Genomic DNA, 15,053 nt, shown 5'->3' on the forward strand with positions numbered 1-15,053 from the left:
AGAGTTTGCAATAAAGATCTATGGTCGTTATCTATCATTGGTCTCCCTGAAAGAATACTTCACGAGCTCTAAGTCGAAGTTGTTGCACGGCTCGTTTCGAAGTCACCGGCGTGTCGTTCCTTTCATCATAGGTCGCCCAACTTTCTGAGGGAAAGCTCCATTAAAACTACGAATTTATTGACGGTTAAAAGTGTCGCCTCAGCGAAGATGAAAGAAGATTCTGTTAAGAGTTCGACCACTAAAACTGGTGCCGTCGCGGCACGCGCGAGCCTCGTTCCGTCGATAAACGCTCGATTGATCTCGGATCGCTTGGAACTCCACGGGTCGACGACAGCTGCTCGCGATCTCGTCAAATAAGATTAACGCCTTTACGAAATAACTCTGTTTCGCCTTCGTTCTAACTCGCATATAATCGTGAGTGCTGTTACCCTTTCGTATTCGTTTCACAGCGTTTCGAAATACCGAAACATCCAACGCGCCGTGGCTACGAAGTATCTCGATACTAAACGCTTATTATTAGACCACAGACGTTTAAAAGTCGCGTTTCGACTTGGGGTGTAGTTTCAATGGACATCCTTTACAGTGTAGCTTTACAAGTGTCGCTTGGTGTAAACTTGACATAGTACCGAATAACCTGCATGATTTCAATCGTTTCATTCATTTATTCACGGGAAAAAGCCTTTGGTGCAAGAGGAAAGAATATGTACGTAGGAAAAAACGAAATAAAAAGTACACGAAAGAAAATATTATCGTTTATAAAAGTTAGTAAACTACAATATGCTGCAACGATGGTTTTCAGAAAAATGGTGGAAATATTCGAACTCGAGAAACTCTGTATTTTGTTGCACACATACAGCAACTTTTATCATGCGTTTCTATTATTTACTGAATACGTAACCAATCTACTACATATTTGTTAAAGTCGAGACATTTACTTTATTTCCGAAGGTATTAGTAAACCATGGATCTGTATGCATCGATGGTATGTAGAGATTTTAAAAATTCAAAAAATCCTATAAATTATTTTCTTATTAAGTTTATAATTCTTATTATAATCTAATTTCCTATTATTATTTTCTTATTTTCTGTCCACATTAAGTCATCATTTAGTCAACAAGGACACCTTCTCTTTAATTACAATTTTTGCCAAATGACGTACGAAAATTATAATTCGCACGGAGATCCGCGGTCTATTTATTAGACAAAAATGACAAACTGTTAATTAGCACCTCGTGTAAACGTCCAGGCCCCCTTTCCAAATTCCGGTCGCTCGAGCCACGCTGACCAGAGTGCAGCTTCTTAACAAGTATGTAGCAAGTTTAAATACGTGGGAAATGGCAGGCAGGACGACCGTTAGCAGAGAAAAAGACTGGGGAGAGCGGCCGATAATGTTACGTTTCGTCGAGTGCGTGAAAAATTGTTAAAAGCTGTAATCCGGGGCAACAAGAAGCGTCCGAAAATTAGTTGAAACCAACTCGAACGAGGATCCTCGTTCGTTTTCTGTGACAACCCGGCGGTCGACATCCGGCGGCGCGGCGCGACGGATAGAAGATGATTACACGTCTTCGTTTTCCAAAGGGACGCACGCAAGAATGTCAGCCGGGCTGCTCCTCCGTCGAAGACATCCGACTTGTCAGCGATTATTAGAGGGAACGGGGAAACCATCTGCCCCACCGATCCTCCCAAAATCGTATATACTCGCTATTAGCAGATTATTACTATTCCGATGGGCCCCCGAAACCGGCCGATGTAGGACTAAACACCTGCATTTTGGCAATAACGCCAATCCTCTCTCCTAATTCGGGCTAATGATTTCATTTAGGCATCGTCCGACGTCGTTCAGCGCCAGTTGCCCGAAACTACTTTGTAGTAGTTCTGTGTCCATATTTTGCGCAAAGATACGTATTCAGATAAAATTCTATGAACGTTACTATACTGTATCACGAGAACTACCGAACCGGTCGAAATGACTGGTTCCCGATTTTTTTCTTTTACCGTTCCTGATACTGTAAAAATGATCTTATCAGAAATTTTTATACGAACTTCTTCGTTCAAGCATATATTATAATATAAAAACGCAGTTTAAATAAATCTGATCATGTCATTATTATGAATATAACCGTGGATTCTATGCATTTATTGCGTAAAATTTTAAAACAGCGAGAAGATTGAACAAATTTAAGAATACCAACATACAAAGAAAGTTCTATGCAGCTTCTGTATCTTGCGTGAAAAGCACACAATTTTTATTTTGCATAAAGATCCTCAGTCTAGTTATAAAACAATATGCATTAGCCGTGTTTCATCTTTGTACGAGTCTCTTCGAGCAATCTTTAATGTTCATCGTCTATTACGTATTCTTGCAATCGTGTCCATTACGCTAATAATAGTATGTACGTTCTTTTTTTGTATAAGTATTAATATAATAATTGTATATATATAATAATTATAATTATAATATAATATAATTATATAATTATATAATAATTATAATTATAATATAATATAATTATATAATTATATAATAATTATAACTATAATATAATATAATTATATAATAATATAATAATTATAATTATAATATAATATAATTATATAATTATATAATAATTATAATATTAATATTAATATATATATATATATAATAATTATAATTTCAGGATAATGTTTATTCAAACTAAACGATCACAGCACAGTGTGTAGTCGCGTATTCAACGCAATAGTAATATAATACATAATGAACGAACTGCACGTTGTTCTGCAACTCGGGCGAAACTGAAAATACTCAACAGTTACAAACTAATAGCGTCACAGACCCTTTGACCATTCCACCGCAGCACCGCCGAGACTCCAAAACAAAACAAACGCTCCACGCGCTCACACCTACACGACCATACATACATCGTTGATCTCCAACACAATATTTACACATCTTTGTCGATGAATATTATTCGCTTCATAAAATGTTCGACTAATGTAAAATTATTCAAGCAGCATAGAGAATATTATATTCGTAAATATTATATATATTTAGTAAACTAACAGTAGAAATACCACATTTCTACCGTCTTATGATCTAGTTCGTTATCGTTGATTTGAATGATCTTCCACGTGTCTCAGTTTTGCTACCAGAGTTCGCATGAGTTCGTTAGTAGATTTTTGCAGATCGAATGCGATATTGTGAGCTACGAATTTTCTACAATTGTTGCAAAAGTAAATAAACGAAATACGGAACAGTAAAGACAGAGGAAAAGTTTAACCCTTTGCACTCGAGTGGTGACTCTGAGGCACCACTAAAATTCGTTATATCACCTTTTAAGATAATTTTTATATTAACAAAGTTTAGATTTAAAAAATTATTAAGAGTGTAACTGTTGTGCGAGTCCCAAGAGTCAATTTCATATGCATAAAATGCATTTTATCATATAAAGTAGAAATATTATACTATAATTTAGAAAAATGATTTTATATTTTCAGTTAAAATAGCTTCGAGTGCAAAGGGTTAAAAATACTGTATTGACGTCGTTAAAAGATAATACACATTTTTAACGAATTTCTGTTCGATACGAGAGACGACGACAATTTTTATTTTGCGCAAAGATCCGCCGTATAGTTAGCAAGACATGGTTTTCGAAAACAGTGTTAGTCATAGAGAACCTCGCACGTGTCGTTGTGCAAACATCGAAGAAAATTATCTATTGTTGCAGGCCAAGCGGGAGTGAATCAATTGGGTGGTGTCTTTGTTAACGGGAGACCATTGCCCGACTGTGTTCGACAAAGGATCGTGCAACTCGCATTGGTCGGCGTCAGGCCTTGCGATATCTCGCGACAGCTTCTCGTTTCCCATGGTTGTGTCTCGAAAATCCTGACAAGATTCTACGAAACGGGAAGCATCCGGCCGGGAAGCATCGGAGGCAGCAAAACAAAGGTGAGTGTCGCTTGTATAGCACTCTTCCTCCACGTGTTAGGTTCACCTAAGAGATCAAAAATCGTAAGGAACGATTTTTAAACATTTTCCAGACGATTTACTATGTTTCTGACACGTTTTGCAGGCATGTTAAAACCTAACGTGATTTTTCTTAGCGTATCTTCTCGCACATGCCAATTAAATATTCATGATCTCTAAGAAGATCATAAATATTAGTATAATAGTAAGATGACGAATTTGGGGGATTCTATGCTATTATTATTTTAGATGTATAAAAATTTCCGATATTTTATTTATTTTTAGATATTTTAGATATCTATATTTAAAATGTAGAACTACAGAATCTATGCTATAAAATACGCGGAATAGGATTTGAACAAGTGAGAGGCGCGTGAAATGAAAATTAGGACCTCTCGGCTTACTTTCTGTACTAAATAATGATTTAAAGATAAATATATGTATTCCACGAATATGTTTTCCACGATAAGGGTGATAAAAGACAGCGGATTTTATGCATTTGTAACAAAAACAATGCAATTTAACACTTTATCTACCGTCGACTTTCTAGTAGTTCCTTCGAAAATCCGGAGCGGAATTTGAAGCGTTCGATATTTTCTCTCTGTTTAATCGTTCTGAACAGCAATTTGCGAATATAGAAAGTAATCAAAATAAATTAAATTAAATTAGATTGAAATGATTGATATCGAGTCGATTTGACATCGTGCCACCGCCTTTGACACGGAGTCAATTCGACGTCACGCTACAGCTAGTGATATTAACACTAGAACTAACGAGTCCTAAATGCGACTAACGTGCATCGTTTCGTAACAATAACAAAATCGCACCCGTTCGAACTTCGTGCAACGTCTATTATAAAGTATGCTGCGATAAAGAAACGTATCAGAAAACTTGCTCGTCGACGTATCTTTGTAATTTCGTTAGCGATATTGAAAGAAGCGTGATCACCGTTCGAAGGTCAATCGAAGTCATTACCCGATCGATGCGAGGAATTCGTGAACGAAGAAAGTCATTCGACGAAACGCCGCGGAGAGGTGCATATACGTTTACCGATGGGGGTTGTTACCCTCTGCCCATCGCAATTAGGGATACCACCAGGAGGAGAACAAAAAGCGTAATAAACACGGAGAAGATGTGTGCGTTATGGGGCGGTGACACTGATCGAGGGAAAGAGAGGCGGCGATACGGCCGGAGGAAAAGGTGAAAAGAGACGGAGGGATCGTCGGCGGGCCCGAGCGCAGCGCTGATGTGATTTTAAGTAAGGGCTGCGCGGGGCCGACGGTGCACGCAATTATCCAAACACCTTGCAGCGGCGGCGGCCGCATTTGCATAATTTCATGGGTTTGCACGGTTTTCTTGGTCCGCGGTCTCGGGTGTCGCGGGAAATTATCTCGGGGGGCCGCATCGATTCCGCGCGGAACGACGACGCCACGAGAGGAATCGCCGCTCGACGCCGCTCGTAAAACCGATCGTTCGGTCGAAAACGGGTCGAATTAGACGCACTTAACGGTCTTTAGTCGGCCGCTTACGGGAAAAGTGAATTCCGTCCGGGCGGCGCGTGACACGCGGTTTTAACGGGTGTTCCATTTAAATTTTAAATTCTTTCCCGACGATCCCGCGTTTCATTGAATTTAACCCCGTTCCACCGGCGCGCCGTTTCCCTTAACGATACCCCGGGATGATTGAATCGATCATTCAATTACGATCGAACGGGGACCGATGTCAGTGCCGGGGGTACGCGGCCCCGCAAGGTTTCCTTTTTGTCGGATCGTGAATAATTTTTCAGTAATCTCTCGTAGTCGTTTAAGTTCGGAAACATTGTGTGTGGGCTTTGCAGAGCGATTCGGGTAAGGCCTCTAATAAATATGCATGTTAAATCCATTTCGAAGGAGGGGAGGTACGACGTCGTTTCACGGCTAATATCCAACATGGCCGACTCGAGCGACCGTTATTTATTGCGTTCCGCGGTTCTCTTTTTAATTAGCCGATCGCGGCAAATTTCGCAGGCGGAATTTCGTCGTTGGTGTTCAAACAGGTTGCATCCTTTGGACTCGATGTTATCCAAAATATGATATAATATGTAATATATTGTCAAAATATTATAAAATATATAATATATTGTCAAAATATTATATAATACATAATAATATTGTCCAGAAAATATGACCATTGTGGGTGCGAGTGTCTGCAGGATCGCAGTTCGTAAATATCATTCTACATATAGTAATTGCACAATTTTTACTACAAAGTGCATCTGAATAAATAGACACGCACACGTATCGTAATTGCAAAATTTTTACTAGAAGATACATCTGAGTAAATAGATATGTATATGTAAATATGTACAGTAAATGTGCAGACGAAAGCATTCTTACAATTTCAATAATTATTAACGCTCGGACGACGGGGTTGGCTTTATTTCAATCCCAATACAGATATTTCACTATTGTTATTTGACTATCCAGCTTTCGTTGATAATTAGAAATTTTCAAACGTTTCATTAAAGTTCTTGCTTACCTAAGTATGCTGAGTTATATTTTCGTCGAGCAGGTCCGTCGTGCGGTTGTTAAATAAAGAAACAGGAGTTCATCATTTACACGTAGATAGCTCCACTAGTTTCACCTGTTCAGCGAATGAACACTTACGTTGAGCGATATTACCGTAAACGAGCTGTCTTACCACTAAGTTCACAGACCCCTGGGCACAATTCTAGCGTCTTTCCGGCTAGTTACGGCTATTTTCAAAGCGTAATGGAGAACTTCGTGATAAGTATTTACATCAAACGAGTGAACAAAAATTCTCGATACAGTAAATTCTCTCCAATTGTCCTTCAACTTGTGAACAAAAATGGACAATTTCGAAAAAGGAGATACGATTATTCGAGCCTTGCGCCACGTTTTTATAGTTATCGACAATCGGCTCCTCTTCCCAAATTGTCCATTTTTGGTCACAATTTGGAGGACAATTGGGACGATTTTGCTGTAAATAGTGAAACAAATCACAAAGCAAATACAAAATTACGCCTGCAGGGCATCTGTAAGTATAATAATAAAAATGTTGTATAAATTTGACTGTGAGAAGGATACGACAAACGTTATTTTTGCATACAACAAGAAAAAGGTTCGCTCGTTGGATGGTGTTGGTCGATCGTTCGTGAAATTTCTCAAAAATTCAGTACGCCAGAGGTGAAGAACTTTCGTTCTACGGCCGTCGCGACGCAGACGCTGCGTTAGTAATTATCACATTTAACCCTTCCGGCAAGAAGATCGAAGAAAAAGTCGACTTTTACGCGTCCTATGATTGAGTCTTCGCGCAAATCTCCTCCCCGCGGAATCGCATCGTTCGCTCCGTTTTCCCTCGGTCTTCAGAAAATTGCAAGTTAACGAGTTCGGGCGCAACGACGATATCACGTATCCAGGCTGCAGGTTGGCGCTCGTTCGATAATCAACGGCTGCGAGGTGGCGAGCCGGATTATCCTCCGTCCAGATGGATCCCGCGAAACGCTTCGTACGAATGCGCGGCCAACAAAGCGGATGGTATGCTGTATTACCGGCGTGACGTCACTAATGACAATATAATTGCACGCCGCTCGTACAAGCAGGTTTCTTGCGCACGCACCGCGCCGCGAGATCCTCCGGGTTTCGGCTTAATGAATTTATTTTAATAACGCGGCACGTCGCCGTGCGTCGACCTCCGCTGAATTGCAACCGGACTCCTCCTTTCTCTCCTTCTCTCTCTTTCTCTCTCTCTCACTCTCTCTCTCGCTCTCTCTCTCTCCCTTTTCCTCTCTTTCTTTTCTCCTATCCCGCGGCAGCCAGCCTGAAAAGCATATTTAAATTCTGACTGTGCGCGGGGACGATCACGAGCGCATGTAAACGATCGTCATCAGCGGCCATTATTGCGGCGTTACTCGTTTTGCTCGCCGACCGAGACGCCAAAATAGTCAAGCCAGCGGATAACGCGTTTCCGCGGATTCTACGTCGCTAGATTAACGAGCAGGTGATGCGGCTGAACGACGGATTCGATGCCACGGACGCGCCCGTCCCGAGCGGTGCTCTATGCTCGAATCGGAAATGTATAGCGACGGTGATTTCAACGACCGCAAGACACGGTCGCTCGAACTTCCCCGCGATACCACGCCGCGTCGCGTCGTCGAGTCAATTGCGTTTCGAGCCATCCGCGTCGTATAGGGGTTAATTGTTCTGAGTAATCGAAACAACTCTTTTTTTTCTTTTACTTCAAGCAATTCTAATCTCTTTTGGGATGATTTCACGTTGCATCACGTTGCAGCTACGATCTTTTTAGATCAAGCGTCGGCAAACGTTTTTGGCTGCTGGTCAAAATCAACAAAAATGTAACTATTATTGTAAATCTGTCCTAGACGCCAACGTTTCTTTTTTTAAATAAATAATAACAAGTAAAATATAATAATATGTAACAAATAATAATAAGCTATAAATAGTAAATAAATTGAGAGATTTATAATTTAGATTTATAAAAATCTACGAGTATCTCGTAGTTGACAGCGAATGGGTTAAAACGTCTCACAGACCATTAATGTTCATTGCGTTGTTATTGACATAAAAGCGGTAAATAAAAGATCAAGATCAATTGTTGTTACTTTGCACGTCGATATTAGAAATGTTCTTTTCGTTGCCATTTTTCTTACAATTGCAATTTCTAAACTTTTGACAACAGTGGATTATTTTATGCTGGAAAAAATAAACGAATTCTATTCAACACTATATTTACGGAGCATAAGAAACAGCTGCTTCATATTAGTTTATAAAGGTAACAATAAGACATTTATTCTGAATTTTAACAAGTGTTATTGTAACATTTGTCGTAAGTAACATAAAAAATTGAATAAATAACTCATGAATGTATCTGTACGATCTGAATAATCATAAATTAAAAAATTAGTGACCCGTCATTTTGACGGGTTCTGTAAATCAAGATGTTAATTCCGATCACGTAGCAATGTTTCTTATTCTCAATTTTATGAATTGTTCAAGTTTCCGTCTGAAATTCAAAACCAAGCTCGATAAAAATCTCTTGCTCCTCCTTTTTCATTAATTGTTTAAGATTACGCTTTCGCTTGGCTTCGAGTATTAAACGCAGGCGGAAATACAGTTAATGGTATAGCGCGTCGGGTCCCTAATTACACGGTGCTTTTAAATCGACCTCCTTTCCCGAAAGCAGCTTTCCAGTTTCCATTGGAAAAACAGCTGAAATTTTTGCCGTCTAACGAAAAGGAACGGCAGTGGGTCGTGAAATTATAGCTTGCCGTTTTAATGATACTTCTGTACGAAATCGCTCTGTAGATTTGATCTTACCACTTAAAGGAGTCCCAGTCGTTGGTATGTCAGACGTATTCAGCATCCGGCTGTTCTCGCGCAACGTGTTAGCCATTAAAAATCACATTCAAGCTAAATTAAATTTTCGCAAGCAAAACTCTATCGCTAATCGATGGAAAAATATCGGATGAGACAAAACTGACACGATGCCACATGGAATCACTAATATTTTATCGTATTTTGGAGAATAGGGTACTTCCCTTTTATGCGACACGATTTATCGGAAAAATTATTTATGCACCGTCGAACAACATATTAAGTTTCCTAAATATTTTTTGCTGCATATTATTGGTGCAAAATTAACGAAATACATATATGAAATATATGAACATAAACGAATATATTGTACACAAAATGATGCCTTTTATTAAATAAACTGTCTGTTCATCTGGATTGGATTTATTTTATTCAAATAACGAATAACATATAAAATTTTATTCGTAGAATTTATTCAAATCGTTATTCGAGTAGAATTTTATTCGTAGAATTTTGTTTCATATATTATTCGAACAGAATTTTATCCAAAGAATTTATTGAAATCGTCATTCGAATAGAATTATATTCGAAAGATTTATTCGATATATTTATTACACGAACAGAATTTTATCCGAAGAATTTATCCAAATCGTTATTCGAATAAAATTGTATTCGTAGAATTTATTTTACGTATTATTCGAACAGAAATTTATCCAAAGAATTTATCGAAATCGTTCAACTCCGCTGCTGAACAAATAAATTACATTTTCAGTTTTTCTGACTCGGATCTCGATTCTGCGGAGGATCTCGATTATATCCGAGCTGCATCCTCCTATACTTTGTGTGCACTATGTTCGTTCAACTTAATTAGTACCATCGCGAAGACTAAACGGGTTTCTTAACCGCACACAGTGAACCAACAGGCATCGTTCCGAGATAGTTTCGTTGCCCGCGTTTCTGTGGATTCCGCGGGGATGAAATAAATTTCGCTGACGGTGTTAGCGGAACGCGAGCAGATCAGATAGAAAGCTAGACTCCTCGACAGCGTTATATCGATCGGATTCGCTCGCGTTGAATCGTTATCGCGACGTAATGGATCGTCACGCCAGTTAGGATCGCCTCTCTCATTATTTGCCGATCGGCCGGTTAATTTCGCGAATTAATTGCCGAACTATCGGCGATCTACACGTGTTCTCGGCAACGTAACGTTTCCGAAGCGTGTCCCGTGTACTTTCGTTATTATCTCCGGCACCGTGGTGCATACGTGCCCGCGCCGGCCGCGATACGCGTCGGATAATGGACTCCCATCACGGCAGAGGAAATTGTCTCATGAAAAATGTACGCCCCGTCGAAACGCCGATAATAAAGAGGAACGTCGAAGCCGCGAGAAAATCGTGCAATCTTCGTCGTTCTCCTCTTTTTCTGTGTTTGTTTAACTGGGCCCCTTCGCAGGTGTTCCCATATATCCTCTCTTCTTCCCCTCCCTCCCTCTCACTCCCTCTCTCTCTCTCTCTCTCTCTCTCTCTCTCTCGTTCTCTCTGCCTGCGTCGCGTCGCGAGCTTCGATCATCGGCTTTTTTCAGCAAATTTTTCAGCTTTCCTGGAACCGATCCGCTTCCCGAATACCGTACGCGCACCGCTCGAATTATTGCGATGAAATACAGCGTTATAATGAAAATTACCGGCGCGGTGTTTGCGCAATATTGAATTATTGCGGGACGCCTGGAAACTCGGGGGGAGGGAGGGATACGCGCACGAGATTACACGTCCCTGAGGAGTATGCGCAAAAAATCATTGTACTTTGCAGCGAGGACCGTGGACGAGCCGACGTTCGCCGACCATTCGATTGGTCAATTTTAAAATACTTGCGGTAACCCGTGTAATTTCGGTTTCTGGCCGAATATTTAATAGTGTGCGCGGAGTCATCGTTGCTGCTTCCCTCGCTGTCGGTCGCTCGATTTACGTGATTTCATGTTATTTTCGCGTACTATGTAACTCCGGTACAGATGCGGCGGCGGCGGCTTACATTTTTAGAAACCGTTTAACGACCGTGGAACGAACGCGAAGAAAGAGAAACGAGTTTCGCGAGAAGCCTAATCTACAACGGACCCCTTCACGATTCCCGGGTGATTTCCATTTTTGCATCATAAATTCTCGACCGCGGCCGGATCGCTCGCTATTCCATCGAGGGTGCAGGGAAAATCAATTTTCCACTAAATTAACCACTAAATTGCACTGTAGCTACGTGTGGCCGGCCGCATGCATATCGGGCGAGCTGTCATAAATATTCTCGCATGTAGACGCTCGCTTTCCCGGCGATCCGCGTGTGTCGATCGGAAGCTTTTCCGTTTATCTGGTAATTAAGATCTCTCGCGGCCGCGATAGCGGCTCGCGTTCGAGAGCCCTCCCCCGCCGTAAGTATTAATTTTTCGATGAATGATTTAGCGGGAGCCGATAGTGCGTCCTGGAACGTGGAAAACAAACATCAACGATTCCCGGCCGCGTGTGCACAGCGAGGCCTTACAACGTGCGAACATCACGTTAACGGTAATTTTATTTACAGTGCGCATTTATAACGAGTTTCGCGCGATCGAACCGCGATCTCGTGAGATATCCAGTACTCCATGAAATTATTATTTTTCTCCGAATCCGGGGAACGGCTGTCGTTCGCACTCCGCGATCCTACGAACGCTACTTCGATGGAATTGATCCGTTTCGAAAACTAGTTGTAAAAGCTCTGTCGACGGCTTTTCGTTGCATAAAAAAAATTGCAGAAATATGTTTAACCGTTCGCAGTCGAAGCCCTTTTTAACTCGAAATCCATAAAATAGCTTTTCTGACCTGTAAGTGTATTTCGCGATTTTATATTAATTTTGTGACTCGTGCAACAGTTACACTGTTAACAGTTTTCCAAGCATAAACAAATTTGACGATATTCAAATTAGTTTGAAACGTGATATGACAATTTTTAGCGGTGTCTTGGAGTTATCGCGCGACCGCGATGGGTTAAATTAGAAGCATTTCTGCTAAATGGGATTTTTTGATGTACGAAGTTCGTTCATTTTTAGTTAGACCGAGATTAAGAATGAATATGTTGCATTTAAAATGGAAAGAAAGGTTGAGTGAATTACTTTTACGAAGACTCTTTTATTGAAGAAAGAAAGAAAGAAATTTTGTTTATCTACTGTTTGTTAGCAATCAAAAACATTGTATACTTCGATGAAGCGGACGGCATTGTTTTAAAACTGGTATTAGAAACACCGCGGTTCGATAAGCATAATCATGTGTACAAGATAATCAATATGAATATATAAGCATAAGAGATCGAACGCGAATGTATTTGTATAAAAATATTTCCATAACATTTCTTATGTATACTTTATCCTTAATAACACAATATTTCTTATATACGCGAAAATTTCTTGTATTTTGTATACATACATTCCAAAGAGATTTCATTGCACCAAGCGCTGCAGCAGCAGACGTGCAACGATGCGCCAATCAACGATGAATGAAAACGAACGCACACCCAAATTCCGTGCGTCCAAATTAGGCTTCCATGTCGCATAAAACTCTGTAGAATGCTTTTCATAAGTCGACGATACCATCGGCCAATTACAACAAGAAAAGGTGGCAAAATTGCCAACTGTCGACGGACGTCTCGCAGAATCGCAGAACCGGGAGCAAATCGGACTTACTCTTCTGTCGGTGGTACTTTGTGGGTACCGACGAGCCGATCGCTGCGATTGCTCGAGTCGTCGGGACGTTAACAAGGTGCAATTGCAGCAAGAACGCCGCGAGTGCAGCTTAACTGAAAGTGGATAATTCGGGTAAAAAGGAGGGGGTGAGGCATGGGGCGAGAGAGCCGAAAAGACGTTGGGACACGTCCTCGTTGGACGTATCATTGGTAATAACCACGGGCACAGAGCGAGGCCAACCCCTTTGCTGGTAATTACTGGCCAACCTGTTCGATAGTTTACGTTATCTAACGTTTAGCGCCAGATGTCTGTCCGGCCCGGCCAACTTCCTTTTGTGGTGCGCCACCGTACACGCAGACACTGGCACGAAAGACATCGTCGATCAGCGACCCGTGTCTGCCGCAGACCGCACAACGATATGTGACCGACAACGAGGGAGAGAAGGAGAGAGAGAGAGAGAGAGAGAGAGAGAGAATAAGAGAGAAGGTGAGAGTAAGAGAGAGGGGGGGCAGGCATTGGGACACATACACCGTGGCTAGGGGTAATTGTGGAAATGACGACGGAAGTGTCAGATTAGAATCTGAGATGCTCCCCGGAGCACGCGATGTGTGTCCTAACCCCCGAGACTATTAGGCGAACGAGCAGGCTACCCCCTTAAACGTTCTGGCCACCAGTGGTGCTTCCATATCGGTGCCATTCAGTGGACACCGGCCCATTCTTGCGATCCTCCTCGTTACCTTGCCACATCCACTGGAATATCGACCGCGATTGATTTAGGGATCGGCTGTTCGGCTCCATCCATCGATCGGACGCAAATAATGCCGTGTCCGGCACGCTGCCCTCCAGAAGTGACAAATTGCTCGGAGCTTGCCAACCTTCCTCGACTCTTTCTCGAGGTCTTTTTCTTTCGAACTGTCTCCGTTATCGAAAATTGCCAGCGCGCGATCTTCCCTCGGAGAGCGACATTGAAAACAAAGTAAATGGAAAATGAAGTTATCGATGAACTATAGAAATAGATGCGACGTGTTTCATCCCTCGCCCTACGATATCGTCTAACAAATAATATTCTATTTTGTTGCTATTAATGTACAGACATTGGGGAACACGTAGGCATACAATAGTTATCAGGTTTTCTTATTCTTTTAGCGAATTGTGAACTACAACTCCAATCGCTGCAACCGTGAAAGAAATCGTGGTGCGAGGGGTTAAACAATGGATCGAGCCGTGTCTTCACTCGATTTTTTAAACTGCGGATACTACAATGAAGGACGATATTATACGTTCATTTTGGTTGGAGTTGGTTAAACGAATCTAATCGACGATTGGTGAATCCAATTTTAATTTCATTGTGTTTCTTGAACAGCGAATACTGCCAGGAGTGACACAGTATGTGTATAGTAATGTCTCTCTAATTGATATTTTGGGAAAAGGAGATACGATTATACGAGCCTTGCGGTTTGTTTCTGTAGTTACGAATTGTCAACAATTACAAAAACGAGCCGCGAGGCTCGAATAATCGTATCTCCTCTTGCCAAATTGTTCATTTTTGTGCACAATCTGAGCGTCAGTTAGGGAGACATTTCTGTAGTATGTTTATTTTACACGCGCCCAAAATCGTACAAGTAAATTTTTTAACGCAATAGTAAGAACCGTATCATTTTTATTTCACATACTTTCCCCCATAGAAGATTGAACTAAAGTTGACGCATATAAGATTGTTATGTTATCACAACAGAACGGAATAGTTTCTCAAAGCATGGTTGATTCTTATCCTTACTTTAACACTTTGACTGCCACGTCACCCGTATGTGTATGTCAGACTTATTTCCTCTGAAAATTAATTATTACGCTAATCCATTACACATTATTAATTTTAATGGGATCCGCAATACGTGAGAACATTGAAAATATAACTGATGTTGTAAACTCTTTTCAATTTTAATTTAATCATACCAAACACACTTCAATTCCATGCAATTTTCTGAAAAAATACTTGACAACATACGTAATGTACTAGGTGGACATATGTAAAAAATACTAACAATTGTAATAACGACAAATCATGGTAGCAAAAATA

At 40.8% G+C, this 15,053-nt stretch overlaps 1 protein-coding gene across 3 annotated transcripts in view; it reads left to right on the forward strand.

Moving 5' to 3' along the window:
* Poxn (paired box pox-neuro) overlaps nucleotides 1-15,053 on the forward strand; it is a 51,278-nt gene that overhangs the window by 25,156 nt on the left and 11,069 nt on the right. For all 3 annotated transcript variants that reach the window (XM_076522688.1, XM_076522689.1, XM_076522690.1), the window contains exon 3: nucleotides 3,708-3,928. In XM_076522688.1, coding sequence (XP_076378803.1) covers nucleotides 3,708-3,928 — 221 coding nt within the window. The remainder of the gene's footprint in view (nucleotides 1-3,707; nucleotides 3,929-15,053) is intronic.

The sequence above is a fragment of the Megalopta genalis genome, chromosome 6 (assembly GCF_051020955.1).
Source record: "Megalopta genalis isolate 19385.01 chromosome 6, iyMegGena1_principal, whole genome shotgun sequence".
Taxonomy (NCBI): Eukaryota; Metazoa; Arthropoda; class Insecta; order Hymenoptera; family Halictidae; genus Megalopta; species Megalopta genalis.